This window comes from Nilaparvata lugens, chromosome 10 (assembly GCF_014356525.2).
Source record: "Nilaparvata lugens isolate BPH chromosome 10, ASM1435652v1, whole genome shotgun sequence".
Classification (NCBI taxonomy): domain Eukaryota; kingdom Metazoa; phylum Arthropoda; class Insecta; order Hemiptera; family Delphacidae; genus Nilaparvata; species Nilaparvata lugens.
The window spans coordinates 24270123-24292101 of NC_052513.1; the positions used below are offsets into that span (position 1 = coordinate 24270123).

Sequence of the window (21979 nt, forward strand, 5' to 3'; positions counted from 1 at the left end):
AGATCATTCTAGTTCCAACACTTATTCAGCACTTGATACTGTTATGAAGATGAGTCTAAAATATTATTGATGCTATTCAAATTAATTAACCGATCCAAAAATACCTTGCAGATAAAAGATATATTATCAGTGCTACTTTGATGTGTTTTCATAAGCCTATTCGGGGAAGGACTTCTGACCTAAATACAGAGTGAAATTTGTATATCTCCACTGACAAAATGAGAAGAATTATAACAATTACTATACTTGCAGTAATCAACGGTTGGTGGGGAAGAAGGAACAGCAGGGTGGACATTCAACTGGAATACTCAATATTCACTTATTTTCTATTCGTATTTTTCCCAAATTGATAGACTATACAATAATAATGTTGAACCAATAACTATGAAACCAATCATTGTGTAATGTAAATCAATTTTTAATAAATCAAGTGTTGACTTTTCAGTAGTCGATTAATTGAACTAATGAACAGGCGTTAATTTCAATTATCAATATTATTTTCAAAATATCATTGAGGGAGGTTTATCATTAGCTCGAAGCTTGAACTTGATGGAATAATACAGTTTTAATTCTCTGAAACGCTATATCCATGAGTCTCAGTGACGACATAGCCTTTATATCATTCAACTCAATTCGAAACTCCAATAGTAATGTATCACTTATTCCAAATTGAATTCTATTCAAGCTCATCACTTTTGTGATGATCTTATCAAAACTCCATGTTTTTGTAAAACTTTCTCAATGCATTTCCAGATTGTGGAGTCAAATAACCAAGCATTATTTTATTTACCGATGGAATTAGAAATTTCATGACATTGGAAAACCAATAAGTTGAAGTCCAACAAAATTTAAAACACATTGTTGAATGGAGTAGACTGACTGTTGAACTCTGTGTCTCACTGTAGTGATGTTTCTGCAGAGAAAAGTGATATTTCTGAGTAATTCAGTGAAATACAAAATGATCAATTCGAAAAATCAATCAAATGATCAGTAATCATAGTCAAGTTTGCGCCTTCAAATTCTACTCAACGCTACACGCCACACTTTAGTGACAATCTACAGTATCATAAACTTGTTTTTCCAAAAGCGTATTATTAATTATAAGCGTAGTAGGAGGAGAAGAATAGCAGGCTGAGCACTAACAAAAAAACTCAGAAAGTTTTCTATATATGGTTCAGTTTTCATATAGTAGAAGTTTTGTTTAAAGTTTTCTGTTTTAAAACATGTGAATTTGTAACAATGATGAAAAATCCAAAAAGTAAAGTTATTGAGGAAAATAGTAAGCAACAGAAATTTGCTCTCACAATATTTCCAATCTTTAAAGCATTGGTCAAATCTTAAATTTCGAGAAACTGATAGCATAAAACAAAGTATAGTAGAATATTCCAGCTACAGACAATATTCTCATGTCCAAAAATACGTTCACGTAGAGAAATGTTGAATCAATTATTGCATAGCTGTTGAATATGTAGTTAGCAGCTACCTATGGATTTGTTTTGAAAAACCAACACTGTCCCTATACTTTACTACCATATACAAATCTCGATTAATAATTCAATGTAGTTCATTGATTGTTGGTTCAAAAGCATGGAATATTATCGAGTAGGCTACGGTACGGTAAATACCTGTATTTGACAAAAAGTGATGTAACATTTCTATCACAAGGCCAAATGTAATATCGCGCATTCCGATTGCTTTAATAGTCTGTGCAATAGTTACACATTTCATTCTGCTTCTTGAACTCTTGATTGCTTCGCATGATTACAATAATTATGAGATGAAGATCGTTGATAATATTTGGAAATATTTCCATTGTTGAGCACTGTTGAGACCCAGCTGTAATTGAGTTTTCAAGCATTGTTATAGGTGTCACCACCTCTTTAATGAAATATTATTGAATGTTATATAATCAGTCTGTACAGATGCGTGAATAAGGTACGGCATTATCCTATACAAACTTGTAAATTCATAAACACACAGTGTCTGTTACACTGCAAACTAGAATGTTATAGTTAGTTGACGATAGGCAAATTTTATAAGATATTATATTATGTTATATGTTAAAGATTCCATTCATATTTGAGAAATACCTTGAAATGTGTTAAAAATTCTTAATTCATATATTTCATTAAGAGATTTTATACATGATTTGGTAGTACAATAAAAACCTTTATAAAATTGTTTGAGTATACAGTATAGTACTTTATGAAGAACTTGAAAAGAATTTCATAAAGAACGCAATAAGAAAAAACAAAAACGAGTGGAACAATACATTCTATAGAGAAGAACAAAGAACCGCAGCCTACTTGGTAATCTATGATGGAAGAATAGTGATGACTGAGAAAGAAAATTGTTCTAATTAATAATCAGTGAGCTATCAAATCTTACATTGCCATCAAGGTGTACATTAAAATCCCTTGAAAATCACCTATCACTGTTTTACTCTCTCTGATCCATTTTTTTTTTTCATTTTTTTTCTCCACGTGCTCTATGTATCACATTGATTATTCTTCTTATTCATCCTTGATTAATCAAAGAGCAGAGTATGAAATAGTTTGTGAGTGGAAACAACAAGACATGATTTCACATCTAGGATTTAAAATATTAGGTGTTCAATTACAGGTACTGTATTTGAACAAGTCATTCTTGATTCAGCTGTCTCATAATATTTTATTCATACTAAATGATCTCTCGAGAAAGTTTCATCAGTGAGGGATACTGAGTAGGTTGCACTCTTTATTTTCAACATGTATAGTACGGTAAGTGATTATTTATTCTCTTTGTATAATTTTTGACAATGTCAATGACGAGTTGTCGTGCAAATGATAATACAAAGTCATTGCTTACTCTTAGAACATTTTTGTCAATCACTCATATTCTTCTCTCTCACACACTCTCTGCTTTTTGATGATTGAGAATTGTTTATTGACAGAGTTCATTCAATACAGTTGAGCATTTTTGAAGGCTGAGAAATATTGAGGAGTCTCTTGAGTCACTGACTCCTTCCACTTTCTACCTGCTGCTGCTTATTCGCCTTTCACTCATTTTCTTCCTCTTCCTACCTTTTCTTATTATAGTTCTTATTAGTTTATTCTTAGGAGACTACTGGAGCTGTTTATTTTATGTTTCCTTTTACGTAAATATGTTTACTTACAAAAGTATATATAGTTTATAAGTGAGTAATGCCAAATGCAATAGGTTTTTGAGACATGGCATGGAATAATAACCATCAATCTACAATTTGATTTTTTTTACTCTCTCAAGATGATGAAGCAATATTCCAATCCCAAAACGTGGTTGAATGATTCACAGATTTTGTAATGACTCTACAGTTACTCTTGCACGAGTTATATCGCTTATCTAGGTATATTCCTGAGCCTATGGGATTGAAATTCGAATTCGATCTACTCTTACTAGAAGAAATACAGATAATTCATATTATTCAAACTAGTTATATCATGAACATTGTTTCGCTTGTGTGGAGAGCATCCTAAGGCAAAAGTGACAAGAGCATCACTTTTTTATAACATTGAAATTTCGAGTTGCAGTAATATTCTCCTTTTATCTTCGGTTTTAAGTTTGAGACATATTTTACAGAAGATTCCATAATTATTTCAATCCTATCCTTTCATCAACAAGTTTCTTGGGAAGGTAATTTAAGATAGAATGGAGTACTTTTCATTAATTTTATGCTGGTGAAGTAGCCCAGTGCAACCGAATACAGCATTACAGTAGTCTTCTCTGCCAGTGCTTTTAAACAAGCCATATAAATCCACAGAGCCTGTAGTTACTTTTATACTGTGAATACATGTGAAAATTTTATTCTGTGTAACATTATGTGGATGATATAATTTTCTCCCTCTATATATCGAAGCAAGACTCCAACCCAGTCACTTTTATCATAATACAGATACAGCTAAGCTATTCTAATTATATTGTCTTTGGTAAAAGCTCATATATGTATATTTGGTATGAGTGTAATAATATCTCTATAGAGATAATAGTTTTCGGTTGCATTGTGTATGAAACCAGCCTTCTTCTGGTAATTTAGCTCTATCGAACGTTCAGGTTGGTAGACCTGCCATCGAGTGGTACCAACAACTTTAAACGAGCGTACTTTTTGAATCTTTCGTTTCTACTAAACTTGAGTTGTTGTTCAGTAGCAAATCGTCAGCCGCATTGTAACGTAACATGTGTCCGACCACATGTAAACCGTTAATGTCATCAACTCTGCGGAGTAACAAATACTGATTCTGAATGTCACTTACAGCCTAAATGATTGGTGGCTCCATAAATAGCTACAGTTCGTGTTAATGAGTGTGTAAGTTTATTAGTGTTGGGATTGACATCACTGCTGGTGATGTAAACCGAATAATAGGTAGGGATTAGACGTTTTTACATAGAAAACTATTGTATCTAATAAATAAATCCGTTGTTGCTTCGAAACGCGAGTAAATAAATTGATTATTGATGTGATAGACTTACAAATTTTGTGTTATTTGTGTGGAGTATTGTGCCATTATGGTGACGAACAGTTGTTATAGTTCCAATGGATTGAAAGTGAGTTTCTAGTGCTTAACAGTTCTTCATTTTTCGATTTTTCCAATGCATGTACTTGGAGTTTTGTAATTGCTTGCTTAAGGTTATTTAAGTGGGAATCACTTTTTACCCTCAAACTTCAGATAGCACAGTATCTTCATTTGTGCTCGCTCTCACAGTAGTCCTATTGAATAGTGAAGAAAGAGGAATGTTTTACCAAATCTCTGTTACCAGAAAAATAACATGCATTGAAAACACATTGAACTAATGATGATGAGAATACTTTCAAAATAGTAAATGATATAATATTATTATGATAATAAAAAATAATATAGTGAATCATTCTAATTCATTTCCTAGGATACTCAATATTTTTTATAATAGGATATTGAATGAAATTTCAAGTAATAGCTCAAGTTGAATGTGAGATTGTATATTTTTAATACACCGTAGGTATTTGATCAGTAGACAACTATTTGAAACAATATAGATATATAAAAATAAAAAGAAAAGTTATTGATAAGGCTTGCAAGAAATTATTAAGATTGTTCTCATGGATTAAAAAATTAATGTTTGCTTGCATGGTATTTTCTTGTGAACTAGAAGTGAGCATCCAGCTTCATGAAATTTCAGCCACCTGGAGGGATTTCATTTTATATATTTCGTTTGGTCTGAAAAAACTAGGCAAACGCATGAAAAAGACGTGTCATCATTATTCTCATTTTATGGAGTTTATTGTTATCTTGTGGTTACATATAATGAAAATGACACATCTTTCACTCAATTTTCATGGGTTTTAAACAAATTAATATTGTTGTAATACTTTGTAGAGACGTTATAAAGAAAATAATCTCTGTATGAGCTTATTGTTTCAATTTGACCTGTGAGGTACGAATAAATAATATCTATTGTGTGAAAATTTAATGTGAGTAAAATAGGCCCATTATTTCATAGATAACTGGAATTATTGTTTTAAAAAATCTCTAAAGATGAATGTTATTCTGAAGACATTATAGATAGAGATAGAAATTCATTATTTTGTGTTTCTATGAATTATGAATATTGCTGGGTGTATATTGAGTATAGCTTAGTATCCTGTATTATGCAGAGTACATTGGGTGAAAACGAGTTTGTCGTTATTCAAGAGTTATAATCTACGGATTTTCTCAATTCTCAAGAAATATTCAATCATATGAGCTTATATCAATAAAAATGACGATCATTCATTATTCATGCACATCACAATTCCAATTAAAATCACAAGAATGGAGGAATGAATGATTGGAACATAAAACAGAGGAATTAACTAGTTTTTTTCATTAATTGAAAGCAGCTTGCAATTTGTATTTGATTTTTTGAATGCTGTTCATTAAGAACAGATCCATGTGCATTATTAGACCTGAATGACAGCTTTTTTCATGAAGATGAAGAAACATGAATGGTACATGAAACTGATTTCAAGAAATCACAGCAAGCCTACTCGCAAACATAAACAATCAGATAAAACTTGCGGTATTCTTATGAGACTTTTTGAAACTGAGACTGTCTTTCAATGATTTTTTCGTTCTGTTTTTATCAAAAGAGTTCACTAAGAATATTATAAATGAATAAAATCATTCAAATCTGACTATTTCTATAAATTCTAATTCATTAGGTACTCGAAAAAAGAAATTTATTTTGTATTAGAATTGATAATTATTTTGAAAGATAAAACAACAAAATTATAAATAATGAATAAGAGAATCAATTTATTGAGCTACAATGAATAAACATTAACTGACATTTATAAATTATTTTCTATATGAGTTCTATCTATTCGATAGTTACTCATAAAAAGGGATGTGAATACGTATTGGGAATCGTTTTTCTCAACAGTGACAAGATGCATACAAATCAAAAATACCAGTAAATGATGCATTTACAAAGACGATTAAAATCTCTCAGAACATTTTCACTAAAATAACCTTGAAAAAATATGACATGTGACATGAAAGTCTAAAAGATAAAAAATAAATAAGTGAAAACAAAAGACATTGAATACCTATTTAATATCTTGAAAATTTTGTCGTAATCTTTCTGTATTTTATTCATTTACGATCCACACGGCTTTTTCGAAATAAAAATTGTTGAGGAATATGACAGTTTCGGCGTTTGAAAATGCAAAGATTCTCTTTGTTCATGTTATTTTATTATAACTTCTTCGTAGATTTCGACTTATGAATGTTCCATTTCTACTTTCCAATCACATTGACTTACATAATATTTGCATCACTTTCTTCTATCTACATCATTTCTATGACTACTTTCTGCAACTATCAGTTACAAAAGTACCAGTTTGTCGTCTACTCTATCTACATTGACTCAAAACTAGATGGATGTTGATTTATACTCTACTTTATGTGAAAACTAACTCAAAATGTTTACCTGCAATGTTGACAAAAGCTGCAATTACAGAAGGAGACCCGAAACATTTTCTCGGATTTTCAGGAACGCGTTTGGTGACTCACACGGGAAACTCCCGGTTTCTCCCGGATAACTCGCCGGACACGAAGTAAAAAACGTATTTCTTCTGTACTCCGGGTTTTCAGATATGCTTCTACGTAATAGCACTACGGAGTAATAAGGAGCTATAGTATTTTCTTATTTCCAAAGTCTCCTCATTGTGTGGCAATAGGCTGAAACAGTGTAAGTGAGATTATTGGAAAAGTGATTAGCTATTATTGGAAAAGTTCCATCCTCAGTATGACGGTCTAGGATAACATGGGCGTTACTACTGCTCACAAAACAGATGCAACGTTTCTTGAAATAGCTTAGAATGCCCGTGAAATCCTTGGAAATCTCCGTCCTGTTACCGCTTGATCCTAATCGTGATCTATTTGGAATAATTTACAAATAGGAGATCCGACCCTTAATCTCAGAAATGTCAGAGGTAACAGGAATGAGGCAGAAATAGGTCTAGAACTCTAGAGTATCACATCATATTAAGCTTGGAATTGAATTAATTTCCATTGAATAATCAAACAAAGATTAATCAAAGCAAGTCCTCCAAGGAATTACGGAAGGAAAATCATATAGTTGTTATTTGAGAGATAAGCATTTGACGCCAATGCTGTTGTTAACTCTATCTAAGAAAAAGTGCGCAAGCTACAAGAATAGGCCACACAAAAAGACAACAAGACAATAGAGTGGACAGTTGTGTTTGACCTATAATGAAGGCTGTTCTACTTGACGACTATCAAAATGGAAACATTAATCGACTGACGCGCTAGACTGTTAAAAGCCATACAAGTCACCCACATTAGGTCATTAGCTGAGACTATTATGCAATAGTGTGTGCTATACCTATTAGAAACGTTTCACGGCCCGTATTTATAAACAATTCTCCCAGTCAAGCACGCTTTGGTTGTCTAGTAACCAATGGAAATGATCAATGTACGGGTAGCTGTTTACCAGTCATGCAAACCTCACTTGGCTGAGAACGTTCTTGAGAAAAATCGGCCATAAATACTAGAAATTATCTATGTCCTTTCAAGTTGAACCTGTGAAGCTCCTATTGGAGCTTTATAACTTATATTATAAAGATAATATTAATTTAATTCTAATCTCTCACAAGCTCAATTTGCCGGCCGGGTTGGTCTGGTCTAATGGTAAGGAGCGTTGTACAAACTTTGGTCTGCTAGTACCACCTGGTTCGTGGGTTCTAATCCCGTCGACAGCATGGATGTTTGATCATCTCATCAATTCATAAACTTACTTTTCATTACCCACGCACAAACAGGAAACTTATGTGGGCATCATCCGCAATAAAAGAAAAAGAAGGAGATGATGAAAGTGGATAAAACACAAACATTATAATGTATATATTTAGCAGAACGCAGAAAACCAGCTCGTTTTATTTATAAATTTCTGTAAGATTGACAAAGCTTTGAGCCAATTTAGGACCATGGTCTCCCGGTAAACTTTATTGCATGAAATTCCTTTTTGGGAAAGCTATCTCTGAAAAGTTTCCCGGGAGACCCTGGTCATCCCTTGGAAGACCCTTGTTTCACAGGCAGTTGTTATCCTCACATATAAAATCGCACAAATTATATAATCACCGTGTTCTCTCATCTCGTACGTTGAAATGGTGTCTGCTAGTGCTCAGTTCTGTCTACTGTCGTATGGGAGCTTCAACCTTCGAAATCAAATTCCAATAGTTTGGAACTCACAAGAAACCTTTCATTGATCTCTCATCCGTAATTGATCACCTCCTACTACTCAGCTTGAACTCCCGCAAGTTTATGGGGCTTATGTAGGCATCACATGATAATAAACCGAATACTGAATACTACTTGTTGTTATGATTTCATCTTCAAATGATATGATTCTCAAAAGAATCCCAACTTTTCCATTGAGATAAAACAATAGTGATTCTTGATTATTATTGACTGATATAGCTTTGACAAGCTAACAATGAAAAATCACCAAACAACTATTCTGTTCGTGATTACATGGAATGTAATCACACGAAGTTTATAATTTATTAACAAGAATAATGAGTGAATAATACATACATTATTTTTCTAATAGTTATTTTCGATTGGTAGAATTGACAGCACACGCCTGAACATCGCATGATTCAAATCAAAATGCCAGGAGTTATCCTCGAATTAATTAGACTTTCCTATTGAACCATCATACGAATTCATTCGCCTTCTTCAGCTCTTCCTCCTACTTCCTATAACTTATACAATAATTTTAATTCATGAGGTGCAATAATGGACTCCGTAGATCGTATATCCTGTTTAATGCGACATATGATATGAAATAATATTATTCTTTATTTTAGTAAATCTTCAAGAAATTCATGAAGTGTTTTTCCCAATACCATAAAATGACCGCCCTCTAGTGGAAATAAAATAATTGAGATAATACTATACCGGTACTGGATTTCTCAAAAATGATAACTCCTAGAATCTTGGAGAAAACTTATTACATTTCAATTTCAATTTCAATTTACTCATTGCTGGAGTACTTGCAGAAATCATGCAGAACAATCAATTTCCACGGAATTTCTCGGAAATGACATGATTTATTGTTAAAAATAACTGTGTTCGGCCTTTGGAGAGAGGAATCTTGCGATTCCGCAAATAGTGAGTTTTCCAATCAATAAACGTACGGTATTGGATGAGCTGATTTGTACAAAACCAGTTTTTTATGAAAAGTTATATGTTATTGATTCAGTTTTAATAATTTATATAAAAGGCTTTAAATGATAAGTCTATAGTGATATTGTTCCATGCCAATGACATTATAGGAAAAATTTACAAATTGAGGATTTTCTAGCGAATTTCAATGGAATTCCTCACATCTTGTTATTATAATTACTTAGTTTTGAAAGCGTTCTCAAATTCATGATTAGGCATACTGTTAATACTGTCAAATACATCTTACAATATTCATTCTTAACATTGAAGCAGGGGTGCCCAATTCCAATGAGGCATTAAAAAAACCCCTCCCCACCGATTAATTGGGAGCCTCGCAAAAAAGGTCGTTAATCGTCATTTTAAATACTATAGGCCTACTGACCTTGTTCGGGATCCCCCAAGATAATATTAAAGTGCTGTTTTCAAGGTTAAGTTGATTTTCCTACTAGTCTTCATAGATCTACTAGGGTTCCAAGTGATTCGTTCTCTAGTTTCTAGTTTTTCCTATTAAAGGAGTTTTTATCAGGGTTTCCATGATCCCGAGATCCAGGATCTCCATATAGATTCCAGAGAGATTCAGTTTGTCAATTATATTGAAGTATGGAGTTAAACATTATTCATCAGGAGAATGATATCCACTATTTTTGTTGCTTTTTGAAGCTATATGTTTTGATCTCCTTCTGTAATAATGGAGCTCACAACAGGCTCACAGAGAATCAAATAGACATGGGTGAGTTTTTTAATTTTCCATCATAATTTATCAATCATATAGTCTTGAAACAGCCTCCAATATTTACAACATGCTCCAGAGCTCTATTCACTAATCAATAATATCGAAGGTCAAATTAGTAGTCAATCATGATACCTTTATATACGCAGTATCAGTCTTACATTCCTCTCAGAAACTCCATTCAACAATATAGGAATGACAAAGAAACTATAATTAGCATCTAGTTCATTCAGGTCTACTTGTCTTCATTGTATACTGTTTATAGGCTGATAAGCTTACATATAGATGTGGTTTTATAATCATTCTTACAGCTACGTGTTAATCCAACCTAGTGAAAGTAATACCTTTATATCCTTGAGCGGTTTGGAATGCTGTATTTCAATGTAGAAGCTACATTAACATGTTGTATGCATATAGAAACCTACAGCTGAATAAATTTTTATCCGTTGTTGGTTATCCATCTTGTTTTCACTTACAGATATTATTACTATTGTATTTTTATTTAACTTCAAAGTGAAAAACACTCACATTCTTTGGTGTGGCGTATTATCCATACAATATATTGAACTAGAGACTCAATTGTCTAGCCTATTTGATTCTATCTGAAACTGTTGTGAGCTCCATTGACAAAAAAAGAAATCAAAATATATAGCTTTCAAAATTAACTGACAAAAACATTAAAAAAGTGAATATTTGATCCGAGTTTCGGACCTTAAGCTGTCGGTCCCGGCTGCCTAAAAAACAGTCATTAAGTCATGTCAGAGGTCCTGAAATTGATCAGTTTCGACCTGAGAGCTAACACCAGACCTGAGTCAGCTAGGTAGGTCACTCGACGACATTATTATTATATAGTGGATATTATTCGCTTGATAAAATATTTGAAACTTGATATAGCATAGCCTAATATGGAGATAACATGAATTACTCATACTGTACTTCATGTTAACTTATCATTCTAAGCGATTATCAATAATTATACCTTCGTACATGTTATGTTTTTATTCAGTAAAAACTCAATCAATAAAATTCCTCTGCCCCCACTCGCAGTATTATAAAGATTTCTTTATTCACTCTTTATTGGCGAAGATTGAATAATAGCGAGATGAGTACACATTATATAATATATCTTATTTAGAATATAATATTACCACGTTTACAACAATACTCAAATAAGCTCTGTGTACTATACGCAAGTATTTAAGATATTTCAAGGAGAACAATAAATTATATTAACAATATTATATAGGGGCGGTTTGATAGACCACGGTGTTTAAGTTGGTTTATTACATACTAGCAGGTATACCCGTGCTTCGCAAGGGTATCTAATTAAAAACTTGATAAACTGAAATCTTGAAGAATTTAAAATAGTCCTATAACAATATTCTCAGTCCAGTAGTTTACACGTGCGATGATGCGTCATTCGTGAATTTCCTATCTAGTGTACAAGCCAAATTCTTTCCTTTATTCTATTATAGATTACAGTAGGCCTAGCCCTACCAATGATTTAAGTAGCCTATCGTATAGTGGTGCTAGTACTGTGTACTGAAGTTTACTACACAGAGGATAACAAGTATCAAGAGTATGGTCCATATCCTTCTATTTTCTTCTTTATTCGAACAGGTAAATATTATTACAGATAATTGGTACCGTAGTAGATAAATGTGATTATGAATCTTCATTTCAATTCAACACAGCTTACTTACTGCTACTATACGGTAGAACTCCGAATAATTCGACTTCATGAATCCAATATAATGTCTATCAGCTATAACCATTATTATATAAAAGGCTGTTAAAGGCTATTCAATACTGTTCAATGTGAAAACATGATATTTTCTGATTTATTTCTCATCTATAAAGTGGTTAGGTTTCTATAGTTCTCATTACGGTTCATAGGAGAGGTTTGAAAATCGCTGTTGATAGGTATTCTTATGTAATCAATAAATCGATAGATACATTCATGAACCTGAATTTATAGGAACTGTTATGCAGAATCGTTCCACTGTACTTGCTCCTCACTTTGAGCTTTGAATTTGTTTGTATTTTATTTATTAGAATTTCTTGGAACTGGAATCCATTATTCACGGTTATCAGATGTATTTATTTATTTAACACCTGACAGTATGCAATAAAACGAAATGCAGAGGTACATTGAAGACCAAGGTCCTTTAACCAGCATCACTGCACCTATCAGAATAAATAAGTAGCCTACCGGTACCTTATTTACAATCTTATCGGTAAGTCTTACTACCATAATTTATAACGTATGCATTTATAACATAGGGAATAGTACGTAGGCTTCACAATAGTTTTATCATTGATATTAATTTATAGGTACTCTTCTTGTTAATTACTATGGATAAACTGATAAAAATTAACAAGAAATTGAAAATATGAAGCAACTGATCCATATTCAGACGAATATATACTATAATGGATGCAAAATTGAAAATATTTGACAGAAGAGTTCTATTGTGAGAGTAGTAGTTTTGAAAAGATAGTTGGACCCCTGTGGGTTAGAGGAGACCATCTGAAAAAACTTCAAGACCAGAATACACCCACACAGTATCCCTGCTTGTCGTAGGAAGCGACTAAAAGAAACCCCCGTCCCGAAAGGGACTCGGTGTCGCTGGGCAAATCACCCGCACACTTGAATTCAGGGATTCAGAGAAGTAAGAGGAGTCTCGGAGATCGAATTAGAATAATAACAGGACACGCAACAAGATACGATTTGGTACATGGAATGTGATTACTTTGAGTGGGGAGGTGGTGGAGTTAATAGAGGAAATTTAATGATAAGGTTGAACTCATGCGAAACAAAAAAGGAGGGACGAGACAAGAAAGGAGCTGGAAAAGGGCTTTTGTCTAAGATTCTCAAAAGAGTGGATATATAGAGCAAGACGAGCGAGAAGGAGTTGGAATAGTAACTTCTGAAGAACTAGACAAGAAAGTATGCGGGTAGCAAGAAATAATCCCAAGGCTGATGTATGTTGATTCAGTAATGGAGGAGAAGGTGATTATAATCCAGATCTATGTTCCAACAGATGATCATGATCCCGCTGAAAAGGACGCGTTTCATGAGCAATTACGTAATGAAATGGATGAAGCAAGAGAACGAAGCAGACATGTTATAATAATAATGGGAGACTGGAATTAAAGAGTAGGACGTGACATGGTTAGAGGACAGGGATGTATGGAAAAATTTGCTGAAGACAGAATCATTAATGATAATGGAGAGAGAATAGTTGATGTCTGTATATAAAATATTCTGATGATTGATAACACATTCTATAACCACAAAAGAATACACCAAATAACGTACTCTGCACAAGGCAAGCAGAAAGAACAATCGATTATATGGTGCACACAAGACATACAAAAAATTATGCCATCTGTGATGTTCAGGTTATTAGAGGTGCAGAGCTCTGCACAGATTACAAATTACTTGAGATAGATACAAAATCTAGCATAGCCTACTGAAAGCAAGGAGAAGCAAAATATATGTAAAAGTTAAAACTGAAGAACTGAGGAAGCCTGAAAGGAGAGATATGTTTCAAAGAAAAATGGAAGAAGAATTGATATGGGAAGAAGAGGAATTGGCAGGATTGAGGAGATATGGCATGCCCTTACTCTCCAGCCCTTAACCTAGCTCCGCAGTGCAGGCTGGTTGCTTGGCTGAATCGGACTAGGCGCTGAGACAGCAAATAATAGCAGCGTTGGTGGGAATGCGAGCGGCCGCAGTAACACCTCCCACCCAGCAATGGTCGGCGTAGTTACGCCTAGCGGACAGACGAAAGAACAAACCAGTCGGTTATTTGATCCCTCCAGCCAGGCTCAGCCAAGCAGCCGAGACAATAGAACAATGGAGTGACGGTCTTATTCGCGTTCATCAGCAGTTTTCTTTCTCACGACTATTTTATTTTTGTGTGTCAATAATAACATAGGGAATAGTACGTAGGCTTCACAATAGTTTTATCATTGATATTAATTTATAGGTACTCTTCTTGTTAATTACTATGGATAAACTGATAAAAATTAACAAGAAATTGAAAATATGAAGCAACTGATCCATATTCAGACGAATATATACTATAATGGATGCAAAATTGAAAATATTTGACAGAAGAGTTCTATTGTGAGAGTAGTAGTTTTGAAAAGATAGTTGGACCCCTGTGGGTTATAGAGGAGACCATCTGAAAAAAACTTCAAGACCAGAATACACCCACACAGTATCCCTGCTTGTCGTAGGAAGCGACTAAAAGAAACCCCCGTCCCGAAAGGGACTCGGTGTCGCTGGGCAAATCACCCGCACACTTGAATTCAGGGATTCAGAGAAGTAAGAGGAGTCTCGGAGATCGAATTAGAATAATAACAGGACACGCAACAAGATACGATTTGGTACATGGAATGTGATTACTTTGAGTGGGGAGGTGGTGGAGTTAATAGAGGAAATTTAATGATAAGGTTGAACTCATGCGAAACAAAAAAGGAGGGACGAGACAAGAAAGGAGCTGGAAAAGGGCTTTTGTCTAAGATTCTCAAAAGAGTGGATATATAGAGCAAGACGAGCGAGAAGGAGTTGGAATAGTAACTTCTGAAGAACTAGACAAGAAAGTATGCGGGTAGCAAGAAATAATCCCAAGGCTGATGTATGTTGATTCAGTAATGGAGGAGAAGGTGATTATAATCCAGATCTATGTTCCAACAGATGATCATGATCCCGCTGAAAAGGACGCGTTTCATGAGCAATTACGTAATGAAATGGATGAAGCAAGAGAACGAAGCAGACATGTTATAATAATAATGGGAGACTGGAATTAAAGAGTAGGACGTGACATGGTTAGAGGACAGGGATGTATGGAAAAATTTGCTGAAGACAGAATCATTAATGATAATGGAGAGAGAATAGTTGATGTCTGTATATAAAATATTCTGATGATTGATAACACATTCTATAACCACAAAAGAATACACCAAATAACGTACTCGGCACAAGGCAAGCAGAAAGAACAATCGATTATATGGTGCACACAAGACATACAAAAAATTATGCCATCTGTGATGTTCAGTTTATTAGAGGTGCAGAGCTCTGCACAGATTACAAATTACTTGAGATAGATACAAAATCTAGCATAGCCTACTGAAAGCAAGGAGAAGCAAGATATACGTGAAAGTTAAAACTGAAGAACTGAGGAAGCCTGAAAGGAGAGATATGTTTCAAAGAAAAATGGAAGAAGAATTGATATGGGAAGAAGAGGAATTGGCAGGATTGAGGAGATATGGCATGCCCTTACTCTCCAGCCCTTACTGCTCCTACACTCATGTATGGAAGTAAGAGCTGGGTTACCTTCAAAAACCATTGGAGTGGGATAACTACTACAGAAATGAGATTCCTGAGAAAATTGGTAGGCAAAACGAGAAGAGATAAATGAAGGATGAGAGGGTAAGACAGAAGGTGGGGAGGAAGGCGCTGAGTGAGGATGTAAAATGGAAACACCTCAAATGGTTCGGTCATGTCACCAGGATGGAGGAATGTAGAGGGGTAAAGAAAGTGGTGGAGGCCAGGAGAGAAGGAAAACGGGGAAAACGGAGGAAAGGTAGACCGTGAATAAATTGGGAGTGCTACCTCGAAGGCCTGGGTCGAGAGAGAGGAAGTTCCATGAGGGAAATGAGAAGAATGGCTGAGGATCGGGAAGCGTGGAAGAGATGGGCTGAGGCACGGACCCCTACGCAGTAATGGCAGAAGGGGAAAAGAAAAAGAAGAAGGAGAAAAAGTTAGACCTACCGTAAAGTTGAGATCTCTTTTGAAACTTAGTAGACCTAATAAGCCTAATAGAATAGTTTACTCATTTTTATCCACCCTCTTTGATTGTGTGAGTGCAATGTATTTGATAAAATGTGTTGGATGACAATTGTGGAGCAGCTGAAGATGTGTTGGTTTCAACACGAAACTGCAGTCCTGTATAAATGTCTGATGAATGTGGATGTGACAAAAATAAAACAGTGTTATACAATGTATTTCTATATCTATTTTTCCAGTTTATTCTCAGTTGCAACTTTGTAATTCGTTTTATATTATATTGGACACCATGTACTCGTACTTTCAAAGAACATATTTGAAGAAAAATCTTTATCAATCAAAAATATTCTCTATTACAAAAATCTGGTGTGGCGCACTCACACAACTTTCCTTGCCGTTATGAAAATTGATCACCTGACGCTAGAGTGCACGCGCATCTCAAGTCTACTACTTATAAACAAAGATCTGAGCCAGCTGGTGACAGGACAATAACGCTGGAGACATACGAGGTCTGCTATCTCTTCATAGTGAATCATTTAATAGAATCAACAGTTGCCAACAGTTTGCAATTGGATAATAAAATTTTCTCAAATTTCGACCTTATTTTCAATTTTAGGTGAAAATGTTACTGAACATTAATTGTAGAGATTTTAATGGTCAATCTTTTTCACTGAAATTTTTTTGTTTAAATTGTATCTGAAGCCTGATAATTGGGAATCTAAAATCAAACTTTGCATAGATGGGGTGGAGCTTCTGAAATTTTTACAGATATGGGACTTGTGGCAGTTGATAGAGCTTATCAATGACTATTCTAGGTATGAATTTAATCAAAATCGTTGGAGCCGTTTTTGAGAAAATCGCGAAAAACTCTGTTTTTGACAACATTTTTGTCATTTTAGCCGCCATCTTGAATTGCATTTGATCGAAATTGTTCGTGTCGGATCCTTATATTGTAAGGACCTTAAGTTCCAAATTTCAAGTCATTCCGTTAATTGGAAGATGAGATATCGTGTACACACACACACACACACACACACACCACACACACACACACACACACACACACACACACACACACACACACACACACATACAGACCCAATACCCAAAAACTACTTTTTTGGACTCAGGGGACCTTGAAACGTATAGAAATTGAGGTACCTTAATTTTTTCGGAAAGCAATACTTCTACTTATACCTATGGTAATAGGGCAAGGAAAGTAATATACCTACCACCTTTTGAAGTCTTAAAGAGGCCAAAGGTAGGAAAATTTTCATCAAATAAAACGTTTTAATTTATACGGCGGTATTCCAATTCCTTAATAAGAATAATTATACATATTATCATCAGTAGTTTTTCTATTCATGAAAATGCCAAGTGATTTTGTACAACGTTATAGCTCTAGTAAGTACTGGATGTATATAACGATTTTTTCATCCAAATTTACGTCAAAATAAAGTAGTTTCCATTCACAATATTCGAATGCAACAAAAACAAAACTAATAATGGCTTGTTCTCACTGTTCAACTTATGGCTTCTACAATCAGACATACACAATAAATATACGGTACGCCATTATTCATTCGGATGTCAGGATTAACATAATGTCAAACAAGTTTACTGAAAGAGTCACTAAACAAGACACGCATTTGCATTGGGAAGTGGAAGTTGATTTTTGATTCCTTGCCTTATTCTGTTAGATTTTATTCTTTCCTGCTTGCTCCGCCGTTAGCATATAGACTTTTAAACTGTCGTAAGCTCTTCCAAGAACTATGAATTAACATTTTAAAAAATTCAACTGATGCAGACGAACAAATAACTTTAGAGGCTATTAGTTGTTGTAGAAATGTTAAAGACAGTTATGATACAGACTGACTGTTGAGACAGTCAGAATTCAAGTTACAAATGTTTAACATTTGAAGTTTAATTTATTGCCAGGAAAGAAGAATCTTCGCAGCTCCAATATCGTACTATTCGGCCTAATAGTTATCATAGTTTCAGGTCATGTTATTCCATCAATTTTGCTTTTTGGAAGAATATTTTATAGGAAGTAGGCTATAAGGCTATATATTCAGGCGATTTTCCTCAAAAAATTATTCCAATATTAGACAGATTCCAGTTGACAAGTTCAGAAAATATCCTGAGAATATCGCTGTGGCATTGCTACCATTCTTTAGAACTTTCACTATGAAAATTAACATTATTTTATATTCTACTAGCAGGTATCCCGTGCTCTCAGGGGCCTATTTTAAAACTTGACGAACTGAAAACTTGACCGAGTGGAATCTTGAAGAGTTTGAAATAGGTCTGGAATCATCCTCGGTTAATTAAGAATCTATATTCAAAATTTCAAGTTAATATCCGTCCAGTTTAGTTCAGATAATGTACCAGAAAATGAAAGACAAGTTCATACATATTATAGGATATGTGTTATTATAATACATCTTAAAGCTATCAAATGGGCATGGATTGAAGTTGAACAATTTATTTTATTAGGTTCATATTGTAAAACCAATGGGGCTTAATTGCGGGTGTATAACTTACTGATGATATAAATTGCAACTGCTGTTATTATTTAGCCGATCTTAAGGCTATGATATTCTCGTAGCTTATGTCTCTGTATCCATATATACGATGAACATTTTTGATGATAATCATCTTCTAACAGACTAGCAGTCATATACATGAGGATTTTTTTCTTCGTCCACTATTTCAAAATATGAGAGAGAAAATAAAACTAGACATTTTTTTGTTACAATGTTTATCTATCTCCTCATCACTTTGAGTACAGTAGTAGCACCCATCCCAAAACCTTTTGTCTCAAACTCACACTCGTACTACCTACCTATACAGTATCAGGTATCGTAATTGGCTATTAAAGCTTTTAAAAAAGAGCTATTGTCTTTGAAGAGTTTAGTTCAAGGGAGTGAGTTTCAGTCTAATCGTTTCTAAGGTTCTGTCCCACTGACACATTATTTTATATGTATCTCTAACAAATTTATATGTGTCGAATATATTGATTGACTTACAGTCAAAATAACAAAAAGATTCACAACATTATTTATTGCAATCAATGTTGTTTGAAAACTTGTTAACAGTTTACTGCAAAGAATGCATGGTTATTTTTATGTTCCATGAAATCAATAAAAAATATGTTCATGTGAATCTTATAATTTTCATACCGTATAATATGATCAGACCTACATACCCACATTGGGTAGGAGAACAGAATTGGCCGATTAAATTTTTAATTATTTCCACTATAAAATCTAATAGGCTATATAAAATTATTGGTATTAAAATATGAGAATAATAGTATTCATCGTGTTTTTTTGAAGATATTATAATGATTTATGAATAATTTGATGATTTTTTCAAAAAGAATAGAATAACCAATAAACTAAATTGTGTTGAGACATAACATTCCAAAAGCCATCATCACAAAGTAATATTGTGAAAGAAGATTGAAGAATAGAATGTGAAGTTTGCAAGAACTATTAGTTTTTCAATGATCGTGAAATTGTTTTAAAGTTTTCCTTCAAAATACACATTTGAACTGAATGGTGATGTAATTCACAGTAGAGCTCTAACAAAGTAGACTATTTCAAGTTCAACAAGTATCACAACGAATTTTCACATTCATAGACAATCACTCAAAGAGGACAATATTTATTACTGTTCTGTTTAAAAACAAGTACAAAGAATAATCTATTGACATATTGAAACAGGAGTTTTTGAAATAGAGTTCAATTAGCAAGATTTTTATGACAGATCATAGTCTGCAAATATTAGAATAGATAGTCTAGATAGATTCTTACCAGAAAAGTGTGCTAATGATTCATTCATATCAGGCTCACTATTATAAATCAGCACACACACACTAAGATTTGAGCCATTAAGATGTTTTCTGAGTTTCATAGATAAAATATCTTAAGCTGCGTTTACACCGGAGTTAATAACAAATGTTTTCAACATGTTTGTTATTATTTGATGTTGGTAACAAAAGTAATTAACATGTTAATAACATTTTATTTTAGCTGCTAGTTTTGATATCAAAAAAGTTTATAACGTTTCAGTCAGCTGTATTCATCATATCATTGAAAGAAAATCAATCATCTGAAAGAAATGAAAAGTCGGGATCTTCCCACAAGCTCTAGCAAGAATTTCAAAGTCACTCCATATCAACGCTCATGGGGTTCTAGATGAGACAATGATGCGAGATGAAGGCGTTGTTCTCGCTGCAGCTGCGTGCGTTGTATTGGCTACCTCTGTTCAAAGGGGACGTAGGAGATACTGGGTTAGACCGTCCCTCAGAGCAAGGATGACTGGGTAAAGTGGGAGTGCTATGTTAAAAGATCTGCATGAAGATGATCGTGACCCTCTTTCAGGCGAGCTAAGGTGCGACGGAAGCATTAAGAATTTCCTCCGCATGACCAGCTGTGATGTTGAGTGTTTGATCGGACAACTGGGGCACAGAATTGGGAAAAAGGACACCAACTACAGAAAAGCCATTCCAGTGAAAGAAAGACTTGCAGTCACTTTGCGGTTTTTAGCCACAGGGGACTCGTCTACAAGTTTAGGATATTTATTTTAAATATCGAAATATCTAAAACATTAGTCGGGTCCCATAGCACCGGGTGCTCACGATAGAGCGTTATCAAATTAATTACTTGATCCTGCTTCCATTCACCTTCCAATCTATTTATTGAAAAATATACAAAAACAGTCTGTTCAGGTCAGCAATAGATCTCCACATCCACAAAATAGACAAACACAATCATGTGTTTACGTGCTTCACCTGCTGCTGTAGTTGGTAGGGAACACTCAAAGACCTTAAAGAGATAAGGTCTCTTAATCTTTAAGGTCTTTGGGAACACTGGCGCGCTATGTGTAGCAGTGTGTGCTGTGCGAGGGTGTTGCGGGGAAGAGAAAACCCTGTTATTAACAAAAGTTACCCACTCTCGATGGATAACATAAATATTGTTAATAACCAGGAATTATCCTTTGAAAAGACAAGTTATTAACTTTTGTTAAGAGAAATATTTTTGATGATTCAGTCAAGTTAATAACTCGCCTGTGTATGCAGCTTGTTGATATTCACTTCAAACAGTCAGCATTTCTTAATAATAGCATCAATACTCCCCATTGGAATAATGCTGACATATATTGATGCGAATCTTGCTATATTCGATCAGATGTTAATGATCACATACCTGTTTCAATTTAAATTATTTTGAAGAGATTTTCTATCCCGGCTGTTATATTATATGAATACTCTCATTAAATGAAATCATATGGAAGTCAATAAATTAATTAATTTATAACATAATCTTGTCAACAACAAGGAATTTTTCTGTTAAAAACACAAGTCATTAACTTTTGTTAAGATAAATTTTTGACGATTCAGTCAAGTTGATAACTTTTGTTAATAACTCGTGTTATTAACTCCGATGTAAACGCAGCTTTAGGGCCCTATGCTAACACTACGTTTAACGTTAAACCATGTTCACTGATAGATATGTTGCATTTATCATAATGTGTTTTATATAAGGTTCAAACAAACAGCTGACATTTCTCCGTTTAAACGGAGTATCATTAAAATTTTAACAACGGGCCTTAAAATTTTCACAACCATTTTGGAAAATGTAATTTCAACTACAAATTCTACAGTGCAACATTTTTCCCACTATAAAACAAAAAAGTGTCTGGAATTCAAATGATAGG

General features: G+C 34.0%; 1 protein-coding gene and 1 long non-coding RNA gene across 3 annotated transcripts in view; one reads left to right on the forward strand and one right to left on the reverse strand.

The window, feature by feature from the left end:
• The first annotated feature begins 2732 nt into the window (after positions 1-2732).
• Positions 2733-21979, forward strand: part of LOC111062307 (calcium release-activated calcium channel protein 1) — a 38868-nt gene continuing 19621 nt past the window's right edge. The window contains exon 1 of one of the 2 annotated variants that reach the window (XM_022350011.2): positions 2733-2759. In XM_022350011.2, coding sequence (XP_022205703.1) covers positions 2748-2759 — 12 coding nt within the window. In that variant the 5' untranslated portion in view covers positions 2733-2747. Of the gene's footprint in view, positions 2760-4127; positions 4561-21979 lie in introns of those variants that run through there. The other variant, XM_022350003.2, reaches the window with a different exon arrangement.
• On the reverse strand, positions 4480-20294 carry LOC120353412. The gene is made up of 3 exons (XR_005572365.1): positions 20074-20294; positions 6964-7214; positions 4480-4723 (listed from the first exon to the last, which is right to left on the reverse strand). It is a non-coding gene; the product is annotated as an uncharacterized LOC120353412 (long non-coding RNA).